Source organism: Mustelus asterias, chromosome 9 (genome assembly GCF_964213995.1).
Source record: "Mustelus asterias chromosome 9, sMusAst1.hap1.1, whole genome shotgun sequence".
Taxonomy (NCBI): Eukaryota; Metazoa; Chordata; class Chondrichthyes; order Carcharhiniformes; family Triakidae; genus Mustelus; species Mustelus asterias.
Genome location: NC_135809.1, coordinates 95905634 through 95928377, shown reverse-complemented (window position 1 = coordinate 95928377; position 22744 = coordinate 95905634). Strand labels below are relative to the sequence as shown.

The 22744-nt window shown below is 46.6% G+C and overlaps 1 protein-coding gene across 1 annotated transcript in view; it reads left to right on the top strand.

Moving 5' to 3' along the window:
- saxo4 (stabilizer of axonemal microtubules 4) overlaps positions 1-22744 on the top strand; it is a 106716-nt gene that overhangs the window by 47556 nt on the left and 36416 nt on the right. The window contains exons 8-9 of the mRNA XM_078220604.1: positions 5269-5355; positions 16743-16928. Coding sequence (XP_078076730.1) covers positions 5269-5355; positions 16743-16928 — 273 coding nt within the window. The remainder of the gene's footprint in view (positions 1-5268; positions 5356-16742; positions 16929-22744) is intronic.

Genomic DNA, 22744 nt, shown 5'->3' with positions numbered 1-22744 from the left:
GCTATTCAAGGGCCTGGATTTTCACCGATTCAGGATTACTCGGATGCTCTTTGAAAATGGCGGGTGGGTCCCAATTCCGGGATTCCCGAAACCATTCCCGAATGGGAAATTCACCAATGGCAAGCCGCCTCCATCACCAGAAAATACGCTGCAGGAGGGGCTGGAAAATCCCGCCTTAGGTTGAAAGTAGGATTTTTGAAGAAAGATTTTAAGAAGTAATTCATGCGTAACTTTCTGCTATAATTAAAAAAATATAACTTCACAAGTAGGCAATAAAGGGACTAATCACCCAAACCCTTTAATGTATCAATAAGAAAAATTCAAGGCCTTGGAACTACTTAACATTAACGTGGTGAAATTGACTGCAGAGGTCAGCGATTCTGAGCTTTCAATTAACAATGGGTGGAATTTTCCCCCAATTTATCAAAACGTCATGCTTTGTCTGAAAACAGGCGTGTATCTCTTCAGATGCACTGTCGAGTTTGCAGACCACATTCTCTGACTGTCTGACAAAAAAAACCTGAGGGCATGGTTTACGCCATCAGTCTGACCGGGCCGGGCATGACAGAGCTGGCAAGGCCACCTTTAAAGGGCGCCCCAATCAGCAGAGAGTTAAAACTTCCCCCAGCAACCCCCCACCCCATCACAAAAGTATTGGGGCCTCTCCCCTCCCCCCATGTCTGGAGCTGGTACAATCATCTGGGGCTCTCTCCCATCCTTGGTGCTATCACTGGGTGCTCTCTCCCCCACCTCCCACAGCCAAAAACCACCTCAGCAGTATTGCCGGCACTCCTCCCCCTTACTGCTAGCTCCTCTGCCAATGTCAGGTGCCCATTCTCAATGGCTATTCCCCTGTCACTGCCAAGTCCAAGGTTCAAAGATCTTGGTGCTCCCGCCCCCGCCACACATAATAGGAACACTCCCATTGGGCTCCCCAGATAGTGCCAACCTGGTAGTGCCAACCTGTGCCCGGGGCACTGCCTGCACATGTCCCTCTCCTCCCCTGTGAACTATACTAACCTTGCACGCCCCAGCGGAATTCCCTTGACTGTTCCGTCCTCTCAGCTGTTGCGAACTTTATCCACATGCGTCACATTAGCGAGGTTTCACTATTCCCTCAGGTGGAATCATATGGTTGGGAAACCCTTTAATGGTATTAAAATTTATTTAGATATATTTAAATGAGGTTCTCACCCTCTCTGGGCAGTATCCTCGTGATGTGACTAGCGAGGGTTAGGGAAAATCGGGAAACATGATCCCGCCTGCGAGAATTGCATCTCCTGACTCTCACGATATTTTGTTCCCATGTCACCATTCCCGCTGACAGCTAATGCAGGCAGAAAATCACCTCCATAGATTTCCCTGGAGTGCAGTTGTTTCAACAAGTGAAATGAACATCTGGGCTCTCAGCCAAGCATACATAATTAGGCTTGATGAGGTTAAATGGTTTTCAAGGGCTTGTTGTTTTTTTTTGTTATTGATACTTTAAGGGACCTGGATAATTGACACAATTATTGCCTTCCAGTGGAGTTAGTATTTACTCCCACGACCCGCCTTGGTTGAAAGCTCAGGCCAAAGCATCACAGTTCAGAATGTCTAACTTTCCAAATAGCTTATACACCTGGAGACAACATGATTCACTCCTTGATCCAGTGGTGGTGGCTCACATGAAAAGAAAAGGACGCGAGCACTATGCACCTAAAATTAGAAATCATAGAAATCCTACAGTGCAAAAGGAGGCTATTTGGCCCATCGAGTCTGTACCGACAACAATCCCATCTCAGGCCCTATCTCCAACACATTCACCCTGCTAATCCCTCTAACCTACAAATCCTGGGACACTAAGGGGCAATTTAGCATGGCCAATCAACCTAACCCACACATCTTTAGACTGTGGGAAGAAACTGGAGCACCCAGAGGAAACCCACGCAGACACAGGGAGAATGTGCAAACTCTACATGGACAGTGACCCAAACCGGGAATCAAACCCAGATCCCTGGAGCTGTGAGGCAGCAGTGCTAACCACTGTGCCACCGTGCTGCCCACAAATTCACACATCGTGGAGGCGATCTTGAGCCCATGCTCGCCGTCTGTGGCAATGTCAGTGAGGGGGGCGGGGTGGGGGGGGGAACAAGATTCGGCAAAACCCCGGAGGTCATGGATCTCACCGGCGTGATTGTAATTTCCAATTTACACTGCTCGTCTCCAGTGACCTAACCAGGTTAGGTTGATTGACAGCGCCAGGGACCGATGCCAATGGGAGCCTCGTGGGGGATGAAAGATTCATTTATTTATGGTGGTGGGGGTGAGGGGGAGCAGACATTGGAGCTGGTGGTGCCAGTGATGACTGTTTGCCGGCACTCTTCCCCCCCCCCACCCCCCCCAACCCCCACCTCCCCCCTCACTGCCAACTATGAAATGCCAGCTATGATCGGTTGGGGGATGGGAGCACAGCCGACTCTGATCAGGGGAGGGGACCCTGAGATCTCCATGGTGGGCTGGGGCCACTGGAGAGGGTGTCACTGTTTGGTCTGATTGGGGTTCCTTTAAACATGGTGCCCGATCACAGTGCAGCTGAGCTTTGCCAATGTGTTGAGGCCCCCAAGCTTGCCCCAGCTATCTCATCACCCACTTGGCAACGTGAAACATGCCCACCTGTTTTTTTTTGTGGCAGTGTGTGGTAAGATCGGAAGAGAAAATCGGCATGTTGTTTTGGAGAGAAACACACCGTTTTTCTTGCCAGAACCAATACTCTGCTATTCTTGAGTAAGATTTTGCCTATTATTGCTATAGATTTTCCCAGTTTGGAAGGAGAGGGAGATAATACTGTGATAAAGGTAAATATATCACCAGAAAGAAAAACACAAAGTTATTTCATAGAGTCACAGGCCCTTCGGCCCAATTTGTCCATGCCGCCCTTTCTTTTTAAAACCCCTAAGCTAATCCCAATTGCCCATATTTGGCCCATATCTCTCTATACCCATCGTACCCAGGTAACTATCTAAATGTTTTTTAAAAGATAAAATTGTACCCGCCTCTACTACTACCTCTGGCAGCTTGTTCCAGACACCCACCACCCTCTGTGTGAAAAAATTGCCCCTCTGGACACTTTTGTATCTCTCCCCTCTCACCTTAAACCTATGCCCTCTAGTTTTAGACTCCCCTACCTTTGGGAAAAGATATTGACTATCTACCTTGTCCATGCCCCTCATTATTTTATAGACTTCTATAAGGTCACCCGTCAGCCTCCTACACTCCAGAGAAAAAAATCCCAATCTATTCAGCCTCTCCTTATAACTCAATCCATCAAGTTCCGGTAGCATCTTTATTTAAAATAATTCTTTGTATTTTGTTGAGAAGATCAGAAGTAGTACCATGATAAATAAATTAGGTTATAAGAGCGAGGGGACATTGAAGCTCTGGGACCTCAATGGCTCAGAGGACTGTGGCATCTGTGCTGTACTAGCATTTTCCACTTCACAGATATAGTACTGGAGGATAGAGGAAAATATTATAAGCAGAGAATTGGTATTGCAAGTTACTCGGACAATTTTTAAATTGTAAACAGAATATATTAATATTATGTATAAAGTGGGAGCTATGGAAATCCTGAGACAACGGTGTAAACTTAGGTAAAATTCAATTAAAAGAGGTAAGGAACAGTCTGTTTCCGAAATATAAATCATAGAATCATAGAATACCTACAGTGCAGAAGGAGGCCATTTGGCCCATCGAGTCTGCACCAACCACAATCCCATCCGGGCCTTATTCCCATAACTCCACATATTTACCCTGCTAATCTCCCTGATACTAGGGTCCATTTAGCATGGCCAATCAACCTAACCCGCGCATCTTTGGATTGAGCGAGAAAACCGGAGAACCTGGAGGAAACCCGCGCAGACATGGGGAGAATGTGCAAACTCAACACAGATAGTGACCCGAGGACTGGAATTGAACCCGGGTCCCTGGCGCTGGGAGGCAGCAGTGCTAACCACTGTGCCACCGTGCCGCCCCCAAATCAGAAGGTGATTGAGCCCTGCTATACGATGTACAGATAATGTCCTTTGCTGCATATAGGATTATCAGACAATTAAATAGAAGGTACTTCTTATTTGAAGATTTGTGCGCTTGTGTATGCAGACATGTATTTATTTTATTGCATCACCAAAATGATTCAAAATGCTTCACCCACAATGAATGACTTTTCGCATTGAAATAGAGTAACAATGTTGTGCACAGCAAGGTCCCATAAATAGCAGAGCAAAGTCGCAGCTGAATGACTGGTGAGTTTGTTTATTGACGATTCCGTGATAATGAGTAAGTCCTTGTTCTGCTTTGAAGAGTTTCAGGGAATCTTTACTTTCCCTTGGTGCAACGCCCCACTGAAGTGAAATGCAGTGTCCCCCTCAATTAGTTGGAATGTTGCCAGAGTTGTAAATATTAAAGTTTCCATGTCAGTCAATGCTTTTGCAAGCTCTGTGCATCATTGGTACCTCATTTTAACACGGGCTTTTTAACTTGAGGAGTTGGTCGGGCACACAAGCTCTTTATTTGTGTTTTGAGCATGGGTGACGCTTGCAAGGCTGCATTTCCTGCCAATTTCCCAAGAAATTGTGGTGGTGTCTTTTTGTGTTAATAGCAATTGGAATTCAGGATCTTCTGCTGACCATGAAAACATTGTTCATTGTCGGAAAAACCCATCTGATTCACTAACATCCTTTAGGGAAGGAAATCTGTTGTCCTTACCTGGTCTGGCCTACATGTGACACCAGAGCCACAGCAATGTGATTGACTCTCAATTGCCCACTGAGGGCAACTAGGGATGGGCAATAAATGCTGGCCAGCCAGTGACACCCATGTCCCACAAATGAATTTTTTAAAAAATGCTCATATATCTGAGCGGCTACCGCTGGATGTTTCAAGTTCACCCCTTGTCTATAGGCCAGAGTGTATGGATGACAGTTCCAGTCCCCATAGACACTATAGTGAAAAGGCCTATCCAACAACTTACAAGATTAATTTTATGGTGCTAGCCCACCACTTATCAAATGTATTGAATACATTTTCACAGCATGCCATAATGGGATTTGCTAGTCCAATATTGTATACACTGCCATATATGCACTTTATGGATTTTGGGCTGTCAGTGAAGTTGCATCTCCCATTATTGCATTCACAACCCTAGTTGGCAGCACCGTTGAATCTTTCACTGAGAAATATAATAAATATAAGACTGACATTAAAAACTAAATTGTGATTGATACACAGGGAGATGAATTTTTGCCTGCAATAGCAAATACGTCTGACAGAAACACTGGTTTCACTCATAGAATTGGATTATCACTGAACACAACTGTAAGTACTTGTTTCCATCAATATTTCACAAACTGGTCAGCGAGCCTACAGCAGTCATTTATTTTTCTGCACAAGTGATAGTTACCCAGGGGGGTTTCATTTACTCTGTGCAATGGTTAACGCATTCAAGTAAATTTCCTGACTGTATTTATTTATCACTTTTAAATTTGCCAGATTCCCCAGCTCATCTTTACTATTTAGTGCTCCCCTGTTGGAAAATGCATGTAAGTCTGTTGAGGGCAGGTTTGAGTTTGGCATGCATCTCATGGGTAATGTATCTTGTCACAACTATTGTCTTGACTCGACATAAAGAATGAACAATCTTGATAAGATCCCAGACGATGTCCCAGAGGACATCCAGCAACTGCTATTGCCTCGAGGTAATGGAAGGAACTGAAGTAAAAGGAAGTACAAAGATATCCTTTGCTAGTGAAGCGTTTGAGATAAGCAATGCAAAGTTGACTAGGACAAAGTTTACCCGTGAGCAAAAGTGCCCAGATGAGCCCTTTGAGTCGTTGTGCTTTACACCTCTGTTTTTATACTGTTTAATTATCTCACCTGGAATGAATAAATCATAATACCGTGTTGGATATACTGAACACCGCTGAAAGTAAAGCTGTAATATAATCACACTGGTTATGTGATGTCGAATACATTCTAGTTTTCAATAAGCTTTCAACATCATCTCCTTTTCACCTACATCAGACCCTTGTATCATGCCTGCCCACTTGTAAAATGCAAAGACAGAACAGAACATTGTGCTTAAGGCTGTAATTCAGTCACGGCTCTCCTGATATTGTTAATAACATCAACAGCGCTGAGTGTTTGAATTACAGCACTTATACCTACCTGTGTGTGGCCTCACTATCATCCCAGTCATCACTACTTAATGCAACAGTAACAAATACTGTACTCTTTTCATGAATAATGGAGTAAGCCACCAATAAGGAGCAGATCACATTTTCAAAGACTGATGAGGAGCTGGCGACTGATATTGTTTCTCTGAATGAGTAATCAGATCGAAGGGTATCATAGAATCCCTACAGTGCAGAAGGAGGCCATTCGGCCCATTGAACCTGCACCGACAACAATCCCACCCAGGCCCTATCCCCATAACCCAAGTATTTACTCTGTCAATCCCCCTGACACTAAGGGGCAATTTGGCATGGCCAATCCGCCTAATCCTCACATCTTTGGACTGTGGGAGGGAAACCACGTAGACATGGGGAGAACATACAAACTCCACACAGTCACCCAAGGCCAGAATTGAACCCGGGTCCCTAGCACTGTGAGGCAGCAGTGCTAACCACTGTGCCACCCGGCCACACTTAAACCCGGTCAGCCTGACGGTTTCCTGTTGGTGAGTGCCAGTGGTGCAGACTCATGCTCGGTGTTGGATGGAGAGGAAGGTTGTGAAGATTGGAGAAGCAGTTAACCATTCAGAATTCAGCAGTCCAATGCTACCTTGTAATTTTGCACTGGGTAATGGGGGAAACCAGCTGCTCATACTACTCCAGTGTGGAAGCTTCATTAGACCTTTGGAAATTACATTCAGATGGTTGGATCGCTCTATCCTACATTTCTATAAGTTACTGTCAACAGCACAGTTTGTGAATACAGCAGATAGATAAACAACAGAAGGACCTTGCTGGATCCTTTAAAGCTGTACTTCATTGGACATTAATTCAGAACTTTCCTGTTAGTGTTCCTTTTCTTGCAGTTATTTCGGTGCATTGGTTTTCTTTTTGGTACTCCAGTTTGATTTTGCATTTTTAGATTATTGGTATTGGTTAGACCTAAATTGAAGTGAATTTATCTGCTATAGCAATATTTGCCTGTTGCCCTCAGGGAGCTGAAGGATAGGAGGGATTTTCTATAGCCATGGCAGTGGCAAGTACACATTGAAGTTGGCCAAAAGACCTGCACCGCCCCAATGAACCAGGGTGGGAGTTATGTTCTTGAAGTACTGCTACTTACAATGCCACGGAGACTACATTGGTTTCCCAGGAGCAAGTAATGTTGAAGGCCAATACCTGTCTGGCTCCTGAAGCATTCTTCATTGATACCAGGCTGCACAGGTAGCAGCCTAAGGCACTATCTGCCCCCAGGGAATCAAATTCTGCCCCATCCAGGGGTATAGTCAACACCAACATTTCCAGAACAAAAACAGCATGGAGGTGAAGGTATCCTGCGGCCAAGGTCTATCGACACAAAGGATGGGCTACTTCCAGATACCTTAGAATCATAGAATCCCTGCAGTGTAGAAAGAAGCCATTCGGCCCATCAAACCTGCACCAACAACAATCCCACCCACGCCCTATCCCCGTAATCCCACCTATTTACCCTAATAGTCCCCCTGATAGTAAGGGACAATTTAGCATGGGCAATCAACTTAACCTGCACATCTTTGGATTGTGGGAGGAAACCAGAGCACCCAAACAAAACCCACGCAGACACAGGGAGAATGTGCAAACTCCACACAGTCACCCGAGGCTGGAATTGAACCTGGGTTCCTGGCGCTGTGAGGCAGCAATGCTAACCACTGTGCCACTGTGCCACTCCGAAGTAGCAGCGTTGCTGGAGACTGTGTCTGTCCCAAGAGGCTGAGGGCAATCTCTGTGCCAGTGACGGTACAGAAGGTAAGCTCCAGCTATAATGGTTATCATGCGATATTGGTGTCTCTCTAGGTTTCATTGCCTCAGCTTCACTCCAACGGCTCACTGGAGAAATGTATGACATCTCTCAGTCAGCTCCATATCATTGCACCAAATACCCTCCTCAGGAGGACCAGCTAGTATATCAGGTTCAGAACCAATACAGGCTGCTAAGCTGAGAGAGGCGGTGGCCTCAGCACCATGGCTGTATTCCACCAGATGCAAGGTCTCATAGACAACATGCATATGGCCAAGAAATTTTCCATGGGGTTCCTTTAATGAGAAGGGGTTTCATTCACTCAATGTCCAACTTGTGTGTTATACTGATAGCAAATGCTGCAGGTTTTGTGCTTGTTACCCTGGAAGCACCATGATGTGTGCATTCTATGGCATTCCCAGGTGCCGCAGTTTCTCAAGCAACTCCCTCGACCACCCACCTGCTACAATGGATACTTGCTGACAAGGGATACCATTGTAGAGGTGCCTGCTGACACCACTGCAAAACCCAAGGACTAGGGCAGAAAGAGGAACAGTGAAATATGAGCTGTGCTGTGACCACAGAGACCACCAAACAGACCATGGGCTCCTCAACATGGGATTCAGGCACTTGAACTATTCGGGAGGTGTTTTCCAATAAATCCCAGTCTCATGGATAGTGGTGGGCGATCAGGAGTGGGGGGAGGCCTGGGAAACAATCGGGAGACTGGCGATTGGGAGGCTGGCGATGGGAAGGGCAGTGTGTATGCGCCAATCTCCTCACTGACAAATCGGTGCATGCGCAATAGCCTGCTCAGCACGCTGTAGAGCACAGAGTGCTAGAGATTCGTTCAACTATGTACACCCAAAGAAACGAGTGGGAAAATCTCGAGTGGGCACTTAAATTTTTTTGGGAGAATCGCCCCCGACATCTTTTGTTCTGGCAGCGGTTCTATTTTGTGCACAGGTGTAACTTCCCCAGAATCAACAATACTCCACTGATCAGAACTGGCCTTGCCACTGCACTTACTATATAATCAGAGTTCCTGTAGATCCCAGTATCAGGAGGCACTGTTCAGTGAGGCTGTGCATCTGGAGTAAAACTCCCAGAATTTATTCATCCCATTCACTGTTGCATCGACCACACACTTGGCCTATAAAGTGTTTAGGAAATTTTAGTCCAACTCTGATCAGCTTTCCAGAGAAAGCCAAGCTCCAAGCTCCTCTCAAATACTTATTATGCCAAAATTGTTTATGTCTCCCTCTCGTACAGAAACCATATAAAGCAGTCTTTGCATGCCTATAATTTAGCTTTTATATAGCTCCCAAAGAAGGTACTCAAGACAAACACAGATAGGTCACTGTTTTTATATCTTCCCATTCCAAGAATTTTTGTGTGCGTATTGTACTATTTTTATCCGGGTTTTTTTTTAATTGCACATGTATAGGATTTTTAGAAGTAGAACACAGGATAGATATTTTAATTCCAGTGCTGAAGTTGATGGACCCACACACTGAAATCTTTTTGTTCTTATGAATTAGGAACTGCTGTGACCGTCTGCAGCTGTTGATTTCCTCCCTGTAAAACTTCTATTCTCTCCCATCATGATTGTTGGCCATCAATGCCACTACCTCAAGTATTGTACTGACTTTTGGCTTGTTTAGCTCTCCATCACCATATTTAGCAGGACCATACACCTTGAGTTTCTCCAGAGGCTAAGGAAAATTGGCATGTCTGCTACATCTCTCACCAACTTTTACAGATGCACCATTGAAAGCATCCTCTCTGGATGTATCACAGCTTGGTATGGCTCCTGCTCTGACCAAGACTGCAAGAAACTACAAAGGGTCGTGAATGAAGCCCAGTCCATCTCGCAAACCAGCCTTCCACCCATTAACTCTGTCTATGCTTCCCGTTGCCTTGGAATGCAGCCAGTATAATCAAGGATCCCACGCTCCCTCTTCCACCTTCTTCCATCAGGAAAAAGATACAAATGTTTGAGATCACATACCAACCAACTCAAGAACAGCTTCTTCCCTGCTACCATCCAATTTTTGAATGGACCTACCTTCTAATTAAGCTAATCTTTCTCTACACCCTAGCTATGACTGTAACACTACATTCTGTACCCTCTCCTTTCCCACTCCCCTATGTACTCCATTAATGTTTTGTTTGTATAGTGCATAAGAAACAATGGGGGCGATTCTCCGAAAAAAATTCGAAGTGTCGAATTTGTGTAAGACCTGCAGTAAATCCCGCTGGTTTTTTCAGCGGGAATATCGAAATGAATCTCCCATACTCTGTGCACTGCAGAGTGCAGGAGCGTGAGGTTTGCGAAAAATCAATGGGCGGGACCTATTCCCACTGGAGAGGCCAGCAGCATAGCGCTGAGTGGGCCACTGTGCGTGTGCCAATCCGTTAGCGCTGAGATCGAAACATGCACAGTAGCTCCACACTGCTGGTCTCCCGCAACACTTGCATCACTGGCCCTCCAACCCCGCCACAGCCCGATCACTGTCCCACTTAACAAGTCTAGGCCAGCCTCGCCCACGCGCACCCGCCCCCAGCCCGCCATGATCTCCTGCCCCCCCCCCCGATCTCCCGGTTCTGCCCCCCACCCCAATGCCCAGCCTTGATCGCTGGCTTGCCTCCCTCTGCTCGCGATCACACTGCAGAATGAAAGCGGAAACCCCTCACCCCCACCAATCACCCCCAGAGCCCTGCCCCCATTAGACCCCGCCCCATTAGGCCCAATGCCTGGTGGGAAGTGCCAATGTGCCCCTTCGGCATTGGCACTTTGCCCCTTGGGCTGTGCCAGGTGGCCCAGGCTGGCACTGCCAAGGCAGCAATGCCCAGGGGGCGTCCACCACCCCGGCCCTTGACTCTCTGGGGGGCACTCGATTGCCCACCTTCATTCCAATGGGGTCAGGCTGCTAGCTCCCCGCATGTGGGGAGCTATAGTAAACCCTGCTGGAGTGAACCACTCCTGGCGAGGGGTGAGGGGGATGGTTGGGGGGGGTGGGGGGAACACGCTAGCGGGCTCGGAGACTTCAGTCCCGGGTCCGCTAATTACATGGAAAACATGAGAATTTAAATAATTTGTTCAACTTCGGGCCGATTTCTGGCTCAGAGCTGATGGCGCTGGAAATCCAGCTGCCAGAGACTCGCGGAGGTCGTGGCACCCATTGGGGAGGCCACTAAAAGGCCTCCGCTTGAGTCTCTCAGCCCGCTGCACTATAAAAGCTGTGCAGTGGGCTGTGAGAATCGCCCCCAATATTTTTCACTGTATCCCAATACATGTGACAATAATAAATCAAATCAAATCAAATATGAAACACAATATGGCCTCATTCTCCTCTTCCAAAGTTGGCCACCACTTCAGGATCATTCTGCAGAGCAAAGAAACCCTGGGCTTCTTCTCTTCACTGTCATGGTTTGTCGTAGGGGTGTGGATAGCCACACTGTTGTCGACAGTAATTCTTTGGAATTTTAAGTATTTCTGTGTTTGAGGGTTGTGAATCTTTGGAGTTCTTTACCCCAGAGGGCTGTGGAAGCTCATTCATTCAGTATGTTTGAGGTAGAGATTGATAGATTTCTGATTAAGAATAACGTAAGGGTTATGGGTATAGTAGGTGTGAAAAACATTGAAGTGTCCAATCAGCAATGATCATGTTGAACGGAAGAGCAGACTCGATGGGCTGAATGGCCTACTCCTGTTCTTATGTTCCTAAAATTATAATGCCTTTTATTTACCTATTTTATGTAGCTAGCCATTGATTCATGCCATTGACGAAAGTGAGCAAGTTACAATGAGCCAGAAGTATGTAGGTTTTTGCAGTGATATTGGTGGTACCATCCTTGTGCTGAAATAAAGTTAAAGTTTATTTATTAGTCACAAATAAGGCTTACATTAACACTGCAATGAAGTTACTGTGAAATTCCCCTGGAAATTCCCATGGAAATATGTCTGTGCAGTGGTAGCAGACCATTCAGCCCCTCAATCTGTTCCTCCATTCATTCAACAAAGGGAAGACTTGCATTTATATATTGCTTTTCATGACCATCAGCTATCTCAAAGCACTTTACAGTTCATGGAGAACTTCTGAAATGTAGGAAACGTGAAAGCTAATTTGTGCACAGCAACCAGCAATGTGACATTGACTAGATAATCTGTTTTTGTGAGGTTGATTAAGGGATAAATATTGGCAAGGACACCAGGTCTTCGAAATAATGCTATGGGTTCTTTGACGTCCACCCAAGCAAGCAGATGGGACCTCAGTTTAAGGTCTCATCAATGTTCCTCAGTACAACACACCCATGATACTGTACTGCATCACAGCTGATCTGAACCTCTATTTCATTTACTTGCCTTGGTTCTGTAGTGTGCAAAACCCTTATCTACCAATCTCAGTTTTGAAATTCACAATTGATCTATCCTCAACAGCTTCTTAGGGTAGAACAAGTTATAGATTTCTACTACCCTTTGTGTTTTTCTTTTATTCTTTCATGGGATGTGGGCATTGCAGGCAAGGCCAGTATTTGTCATGTTACAATTAGGTGAGGAGGTGTTGCATGGCTCCCATCTTTTCCTTCTCCTCGTCTGACTACAACAGGCTTTTGTGTTTTGGAAAAGGATATGCATGTCATTTGAGTGCGTGCTTAACTGTTTATGTACTGTGATCATAAGAGAACCAGATGGGTTTTCTTAAGTTTAACAGAGAAAGAGGTAGCTTTATCATAGTTACAACCAATCTAAGTAATATAATAAAACATTTTCAGATTTTTGGGGGCTGCACGGTGGCACAGTGGTTAGCACTGCTGCTTCACAATGCCACGGACCCTGGTTCAATTCCAGCCTTGGGTAACTGTGAGGAGTCTGCACGTTCTCCCAGCGTCTCCGTGGGTTTCCTCCAGGTGCTCTGGTTTCCTCCCACAGTACAAAGATGTGCACATAAGGTGGATTGGCCATGCTACATTGCCCCTTAGTGTCCCAAGATGTGTAGTTTGGATGTATTGGCCATGGTATACGTGTGGGGTTATGGGGCTAGGGCAGAGGGGTAGGCCTGGGTAAATGCTTTTTTGGAGAGTCAGTGCAGACTTGATGGGCCAATGGCCTCCTTTTGCACTGTAGGGATTCTATGGTTCTATGATTTTTGTATGCACGCATTTAAAGTTCACACACACAAATACAGATTACAGAATGGCGAAGGATCGGTTGACCAAATTAGTGTCCATTTTTTAAAAACGGTGAAGTCTTGATACAGGTTAGTGACTTGGCTGTCTTCAGACTGAATTTGATGGTCTCTGATTTAAAGATGTAGACAAGTGAGTTAGTTGTCTTTGGGACACAGTGGTGCTGGGATGAATCCTTTTAAGAAAACTCTGTCTGCACTTGGGCATCGCTGGTTTCTCATGGTCAAAATACAAGGCTCAAAGCTTGCTGAGTGGGTTGGAAAGAAAAGGAGGCAGGAGGGACCCCACTTCTCATTCAGCTTCTGAGCTGTTTGTCTTTTGTTCTACTGAGACGACATGTAATTAAAACATACAAAAAGTTGGCTTGTCATGTGACCTGTCTTCACTAACTGCCGGGGGATGCAAATAAGGTCATTGTCTGGTTACTTGAACAGCTCACATCTGGAAAGTTTTTTTAGCCAGGGTCTCATTGTCCAAGTGATTTGTTTTAACGGTTGTCCCCAACAGTTGAAAACCTTAGGTGAGATTACCTTAATGCCTTGTTAATAGGACAGGAGATATTACCTTAATGCCTTAAACATTCCCCAGGGACTCATTTTATTTGATAGGTTCAGCAGACTTTCTGTCACTGTAATAAGCCTTCAGAGGGAGAAGTCCCTTCAGCAGAATCCTTTTATTTATAACTCCAACAGCAGTACACAGAGTGCTATCGGTCAGCAGTCTACCTTCGGGAGTACCAGAGGAACTGACACTCCCGGTTAAATACAAGGAGAAGACTCCCTTTTTGGCCCATTAATTGGTTCTTTAATCAGGGAGTTTGTATTTCAATAGGCCAACCTCAATGGCCTGATTGAAGTCATTACAGTCACCACTCCAATGAATTGGAATATGGGGTGTATAGTAATGCAAGTTGGAGTAGCCAAATTTAGCTGTGCTGTCAAGTCACCTTTAGTCTATGTTTAAGAAGATCAGTTCATGTTTCCAGACAGTGTTTTAAAATCATTGTTTGCCATAAGCGCATCTTCATGTCAATTGCCCATCCTTAATTGCCCTTGAAACTAAATGGCCTGCTAGCCTTTGTCACAGTGCAGCTAAGTGTCAATTACATGGAGTCACGTATAGGCCAGACCAGGTAAGGATGGCAGATTTCTTTCCTTGAAGAAATATTATTGAACCACATCATTCTTTATGACAATCAATGTTAAGTTTCATGGTCTCTACTTCTGAAACTAGTTGTCAATTCCATATTTTATTAATTGAATTTAAATTACACCAGCTGCTGTGGTGGGATTTGAACCCATGTCCCCCAGAACATTAGCCTTGGTCTTTGGATTACTGGTGCAGTGACATTTCACAGACAGTGGTGTAGTAGGAAAGAATTATTTCCAAACATCACCCGGCCTTAAACAGCTCACCTCTATTTATAATGAATGCCGCCTTGTTCTGGACTCTCCCAGCAAAAGGACTAGGTTCTCTCGCTCTACCGTGTTGAATCCTTTAGTCATCTTAAACTAATCCATTGCTGTCTCCTTGATGAAGGAAAGACAAATATCCTCCAATATTCCCAACCACTTGTGTCTGAATCTGGACACATGCTTGCTTGTCCAAATGCAGCAAGACCTAGACAATATCCAGACTTGGGCTGACAGGTGGCAAGTAACATTAGTGCCACACAAGTGCCAGGCAATGACCAGTTTCAACAAGAAAGAATCTAACCACCGCCCCCTTGACATTCAGTAGCATTACCATTGCTGAATTCCCCACTATCAACATTCTGGGTGTTACCATTGACCATAACTTACTTGGATGAATCATATAAATACTATGGTTACCAGAGCACATCAAAGGCGAGGAATCCTGCAACAAGTAACTCACCTCCTAACTGTCCACCATCTTCAAGTTACAAGTCATGAGTGTGATGGAATACTCTCCACATGCCTGGATGAGTGCAGCTCCAACAACACTCAAGAAGCTTTGACAACATTCAGAACAAAGCAGCCTGCTTTATTGCTAGCCCTTCCACAAAAGCTCAAAACCTCCACCATCGATGAACAGAGGCAGCAGTGTGTACCATCTACAAGATGCACTGTAGGAATTCCCAATGTTCTTTAGGCAGCACATTCCAAACCCATGACCATTACGATCTAGAGGGATAAGAGCAGCAGATACCTGGGAACACCACCACCTGCAGGTTCTCCTCCAAGCCACTTACCATCCTGACGTGTTCCTCCACTGTCGCTAGGTCAAAATCCTGGCACTCCCTCAGTAACAGCACTGTGGGCATATACACACCTCAGGGAGGGCAGCAGTCTCAAGAAGGCAGCTCACCACCTCCTTCTCTGGGGCAGTTAGCGATGGGCAATAAATGCTGGCCTAGCCAGCAATGTCCACATCCCGTAAATGATTTTTAAAAAAATACAAGGGTAGGTACAGGCAATCAGTCACCTCGAGCATCCTCCAAAAGATCAAACACAATCGGAAGCTTATTTTAAGAAATTACCATACAGCAATGAGAATTGAATAGCCCAGAACATGCAATTTTAAATGGAACCTGTGTGCACTGTACATTCCTGTGAGAATATTAAGAAATTGTGCTGCATTAATATAAACTTCACGTGTTGTAAGATTAGAATGAAACAGAATATTTGACAGCACTTCAGCCAGAAGGAAAACTCCAAGATGCATGGTGCGTGAAGGTGTGCAGCAGAAACATGGATCTTTCTCTAGACTCTTTCTAATCATTCCACATTGATAGAAACCATCGCCTTAGTTAGCAATCTGACCAAAAAAGTTAGGAAGTCTGTTAAGCTTAAGTTCATCCACATTGTGATTTTAAAAAAACTAAGAACCTAAAATTTTTTTTTATGGTTCCAAATATTTTTACCTGCACCCAGAAATCTATTCCTTGTGTGACAAACTTTCCAGCAGAATTCCTAAATATACCTTTTTAACCAGTGTTCCCATGTCTCTTTCCTTTGCACCCTAACTTACATATCTCAAATCATAAGGTTCTTTCGAATTCTAACTGTGGCACTACTAAACGACTTGTGGTTTGTTCGTACTGATCTCAGCCAGTCTGTGGTAATGATGCTATAATTGCCTTAGTATCTCGGGGCTAGAGAGGGATAAGACGCAGCCAAAGCCATGATTGCTACTGCGACTCATTGTCAAATCAGCTACACATCTGCAGCAGTCAAATACCCTGCTGGGTTTCATTGTCAGGGCTCCTATGGGAGCATTATTGTTTCAGGAGAGCAGAAAAGAAAATATTAAGACGGGAGACAAGTCTGGGATCTCGGGGAGTCAAAACACACTCAATTTCAAATAATTCCCAAAGTGCAATTTCCCATCTGCATACTAAGTTAGGAGTGTAAAATTTTTGATACGTTCATAAATTACTTGGTAATCACAAATGTTTGGATGCTTTCTGTTTTCAGCTGGGAGGTGAACACTACATGAGACTAGGCCGAGTAGAATATGATGCAATTGCTACTGGTAATTAAATACTTGGACCGAAAATGCACTCAGGATTCTTGTTAATTTTCTTCGCCTCTTTATTGTAGCTACCAAGCGGGCTACAGAACCTTCCAGCTGATAAGATAGAGAAGCTAAAGAAGGAAGACTCAGTCGAGTACCTTAACAGGAGCCATCTTGATGATCCGAGCAGCATCAACACCCTGACCTACATAAAACCAGAACATAGACCATTGAAAACTGAACTGCTGGGGCATGTTAACGTTGGTTCTAAGGTAAGGAAAGCATTTTCCACTTTCGTGCCAGGCTTGTGGCTATCTGCTGTAAAACCTTTTTCAGTGTTTTAGAGTTAGTCAGCAACAGTTGTTAATGTCATCATTCACATGGGAAGATCCCAGAAATAGTTATAGATGCCCAATTATTTGTTTTTGATTGTGGTGTTTGAAAGATAACATTGGCAGAGAGTTCCTTAAAATAATTCCATAGTTTGTTTACTGGTCACCTGAACGGACAAACCAGGCAATTTGTTTTTATTCATTCATGGAATCTAGGCATTGCTGGCAAAGTCAGCACATTGCCCATCCCTAATTGCCCTTGAACAAAATAGCTTGCTTGGCCATTTCAGAGGGCAATTTAAGAGTTAAGTGCATTGCTGTGGGGCTGGAGTCACCACATATAGTTAGGACCGGGTAAGGACACCAGTTTTCCTTCCTGAAAAATTGGTTTTTATGACAACCGACAATTGTTTCTTGATTATCATTAGACTTTTAATTCCAGATTTTTATTGAGGTCAAATTTCACCCTCCGCTGTGGTGGGATTTGAACCCTGGTCCCCAGAGCATTACCCTACAGCATTACCCCATTAATCCAGCGACAATACCACTGTGCTACTGCCTCCTCAATTCACGTCCCTTTGAAAGGATGTCAGGCTGGCAGAGGGAATATTCTGCCAGTATTGCGTTGCCATTCCAATTGATGTCACACTTTCCTGTCTTGTAGTGAAGTTAAACCCAAAACCTTCTAAATCCACTGTGAGAGCAATTGAGCCAAGCTAACACTTTTAATTCTTGGGAATTCACTCTTATCCAATTAAGGAGGCTTCATTTGGTTGGGTAAACTAGACAAGTGTGTCTGCTGGACCATTGAAAGCATTACTGGTTTGTCATGAAATACCAATGACACAATACTTTTCACCTCATAGAATAACCACTCTCCCTAGTTCTTCATTCTCCAGTCCCCACTTCAGAACATCCCAGTCCTCCAACTCGAAAGCTGGTATTCTTGTTTCAGAACTCCGCAGTCTCCTCAGTTCCGTGAGGTGGAGATGGCGGCGTTGGACTGGGGTGGAACTCCAGTTCCAGACATGAAAACATTCTTTTCAACATAACAATGAGCTATTGAAAGAGGCCAGAAATGTGCTGCACAGAATACACGATCCTACACGATCCTTTTCTTCCAGGCTGCAAACTCACCACGTTGAGATTGCTGGGCGGCACGGTGGCACAGTGGTTAGCACTGCTGCCTCACAACGCCAGGGACCCGGTGATGCACGTTATCATACACGAGGCTTGATGCTCAGGAAATAAAGGCTTTTATTTGCTGTAACAAAGCAGCTATCAATTATATACACGATCCCAGACTGAGGGGTCCCAGCCAGAGCAGGGACCTTTATACCTCTCCCAGGAGGCGGAGCCCGACTGGGATGTACCACAACACTACAATACAAAGGTGTAACAACCCCACCCTAACCTCAACAGCAACAAGTAGCACAACCCATCCCTAACCCAACAGCAACATATGTACATACTTGTAGTACTGGCCAGACCCTGGCTCAGTTCTATCCAGTGGGAACCAACGATGGTTCACCACATTCACCCCCTCCTTTGAAAACCAAGGCCGGCGGGGTACAAAAACAGAATAATTTGTCATCAGTCTATAAGTTCAGACGGTCAGGAGAACGGAATGTCGTTGTGACCTCCTCAATACCGGCGGTGACACCGGAGTAGGCACTTGCGGTGGCGTTCTCCCCAAGGCGGTGTCCAGCTGTTCCTCCACAGACTCACAGGCCGGTTGTCCCTGAGGTGACGGTAATCCATGGAGTCCCGACACGCCCTGAAGTGGCGACCATCCTCTGGACTCAGGCAAGCTGTACATGGGAGTAAAAGGGTTAAGCAATGGTCCCGATGCTGCACGCGCCGTGTCCGGGGGGGAAACAAGAGTTAAGGGGTTTGTAACAGGGGGTATGGGAGCGACAGGGGTTGCTACGTCCCCTGCTGGCGCCAGGTCTCGGATCGAGACCGTGTCCTCTCGCCCGTCAGGGTATGCCACATAGGCATACTGAGGTTTGGCGTGGAGGAGATGGACCTGTTCGACCAACGGGTCGGACTTGCGGGCCCTTACATGTCGCCGCAGGAGGACAGGTCCTGAGTACGTCAACCAAGACGGTAATGAGGACCCCGAGGAAGACTTCCGAGGGAATGAAAACATCCTCTCATGGGGAGTAGCATTGGTTGCCGTACACAGGAATGAGCGAATACGATGAACGTCTGAGGATCGTGGGATTGTATTCATTGGAGTTTAGGAGGTTGAGGGGAGATCTGATAGAAACTTACAAGATAATGAACGGCTTAGATAGGATGGACGTAGGGAAGTTGTTTCCATTAACAGGGGAGACTAGGACGCGGGGGCACAGCCTTAGAATAAAAGGGAGTCACTTTAGAACAGAGATGAGGAGAAATTTCTTCACTCAGAGAGTGGTGGGTCTGTGGAATTCATTGCCACAGAGGGCTGTGGAGGCCGAGACGTTGAGCGTCTTCAAGACAGAAATTGATAAATTCTTGATTTCTCGAGGAATTAAGGGCTATGGGGAGAGGGCGGGTAAATGGAGTTGAAATCAACCATGATTGAATGGTGGAGTGGACTCGATGGGCCGAATGGCCTTACTTCCGCTCCTATGTCTTATGGTCTTATGGTCTAATGGAGCGCATCAGGGAGCACCTCTTGCCAACGGGAGACTGGAAGGCTTTTTGACTTCAACGCCAGTAAGACAGCCTTCCAGACTGTAGCATTCTCACGTTCCACCTGTCCGTTACCCCTAGGGTTGTAGCTCGTGGTCCTACCAGAGGCAATCCCGTATGAGAGCAGGTATTGCCTCAAGTCATCGCTCATGAACGACGAGCCCCTGTCGCTGTGAATGTAGCCGGGGTACCCGAACAGGGTAAAAAGATCACGGAATGCCTTGATAACCGTGGCAGCGGATGTATCAGAGCAGGGAACAACAAAAGGGAATCTAGAGTACTCGTCAATGATGTTGAGGAAGTACACATTCCAATCTGTTGAGGGAAGGGGGCCCTTAAAATCGACACTCAGTCACTCGAAGGGACGAGTGGCCTTGATTAAATGTGCCCGGTCAGGTCGGTAAAAGTGCGGTTTGCATTCCGCCCATACCCGACAGCTTCTTGTTATGGACCTGACGTCCTCCACCGAGTAGGGCAGATTGCGGGCTTTTATAAAGTGGTAGAGCCGAGTGACCCCAGGATGGCATAGGTCATTATGGAGAGCCTGCAAACGGTCCTCCTGTATACTGGCGCATGTTCCACGCAAGAGGGCATCCGAGGGCTCATTGAGTTTCCCTGGACGATACATGATGTCATAGTTATAGGTGGAGAGTTCAATTCTCCACCGCAAGATCTTGTCATTCGTGATCTTGCCCCTTTGCGTGTTATTAAACATGAACGCCACGGACCGCTGGTCCGTGATCAGGGTGAACCGTTTTCCCGCCAAGTAATGGCGCCAGTGCCTGACGGCCTCCACAATGGCCTGGGCCTCCTTTTCCACCGCTGAATGCCGGATTTCGGGGCCTTGGAGGGTGCGGGAAAAAAAGGCGACGGGCCTGCCTGTCTGGTTAAGTGTGGCGGCCAGGGCGAAATCAGATGCATCGCTCTCCACCTGAAAGGGGATGGACTCATCAACAGCGTGCATCGAAGCTTTCGCGATGTCAGCTTTTAATTTATCGAAGGCCAATCGGGCCTCTGGCGTTAGGGGAAAAGTAGTGGACTTAATGAGCGGACGGGCTTTGTCCGCGTAATTGGGAACCCACTGCGCATAATAAGAGAAGAAGCCTAAGCATCTTCTCAGTGCTTTTGCACTAGTGGGCGAGGGAAGTTCAGAAAGGGGGCGCATACGGTCTGGATCAGGGCCAATGACCCCGTTTTCCACCACGTATCCTAGGATGGCTAAACGGCGCGTACGAAACACACACTTCTCCCTGTTGTAGGTCAGGTTCAGGCGAGATGCAGTGCGTAGGAAATTCAGGAGATTCGTGTCGTGGTCCTGATGGTCATGGCCGCAGATGGTGACATTATCCAGGTACGGGAAGGTAGCCCGCAGCCCGTTCTGGTCCACCATTCAGTCCATAGCACGCTGGAAGACCGAGACCCCATTGGTGACACCAAAGGGAACCCTGAGAAAGTGATACAAGCGACCATCCGCCTCAAAAGCCGTGTATTGTCGGTCTTCTGGGCGAATGGGGAGTTGGTGGTAGGCAGACTTGAGGTCTATGGTGGAGAACACCCGGTACTGCGCAATCTGATTGACCATGTCAGATATGCACGGGAGGGGATACGCATCCAGCTGCGTGTATCGATTAATGGTCTGACTATAGTCAATGACCATCCGGGGTTTGTTCCGGCTCTTGACCACCACGACCTGCGCTCTCCACGGACTAGCACTGGGTTGTATGATCCTTTCTTTGAGGAGCCGCTGAACCTCAGATCGAATGAAGATCCGATCCTCAGCGCTGTAACACCTACTCTTAGTCGCAATGGGCTTGCAGCCTGGCACAAGATTCTGGAACAGGGAGGGTGTGGTGATCTTCAGCGTCGAGAGGCTACAGGTGGGGCACGTTGGGCAATTTGGAGGCTGCTATTCTCCCACTGAAAGCAAAGGGAGTGGCCCACCGTACTGTAGGGTTACACTCCTCAAGTGGACCATGAAGTTTAGTCCGAGAAGTATTGGCGCGCAAAGGTGCGGCAACACTAGGAGCTTGAAACGCTCGTAAACTGTGCCTTGCACCGTTAAAGTTACCACGCAACTCCCTAGCACGGTGACAGACCGGGACCTCGATGCCATAGAAATTGTCTGTTTGACAGGTTGAATCCGGAGTCCACACCGCTTCACAGCGTCTGGGTGGATAAAGCTCTCAGTGCTCCCGCTGTCAAACAGACAATAAATCAAGTGGTCATTTACCTTAATGTCCATCATAGATTTGTCAAGTCTATGAGGCTTGGCCTGGTCCAGGATGATCGACGCCACCGTTGGTTCATGAGCGCCACTGCAGGCAGCTGAAATTGACGAGGATGCCCCCTGCTGGTCGTTCGCGGTCGGTGCCGACCAACATGGCTGCTCCCATAGGTCGCACGTGGGTGATGGCGCCAAACTCAGCGACCCCTGGTGGTCACACATCTCCGAATCCGTCGACCGTAATGGCATCGTCCTGGCCTCGCACGTGGATGAAACCCTCGACGATTTCGACGACGAAGAACCGGGCTCTGAGGAATCGCAGGCCGCACTGCTGTTCCTGGATTTGGATCGGCACACTTTCGAATAGTGCCCCTTCTTACCGCAGGTGGAGCACAACACAGCTTTAGCGGGACACCGTTGCCGAGTATGCTTCGCTCCCCCACAGAAGTAACACCGCGGGCCGCCCGGAGCTGCTGCCGTCGTCTGGCCCGAGTGTGAGCACGCCATTACGCAGCATTTCGAACCCGAGGGACGAGGAGGGATTGGCGACTGCACCTGCCACGTTGTCTCCACGTGGTCTTCAGGATACAATGCTAGGCTTTTGGAGGCCGTCTCCAGCATCTCCGCTAGCTCTATTGCCTGGGTAAGGTCAAGGTTACCTTTCTCCAGTAGTTTAAGTCGAATGTACGACGATCTGACTCCCGCCACAAACGCATCTCGGGCGAGGTCGTTCATACTCTGCTCAGCCGACACAGCTTTGCAGTTACAGCCCCTGGCTAGCTGTAGGAGCTTGTTCGCGTATTCCTCCATCGTTTCGCCAGACTGCCGTCGTCGAGTGGCTAAGAGGTAA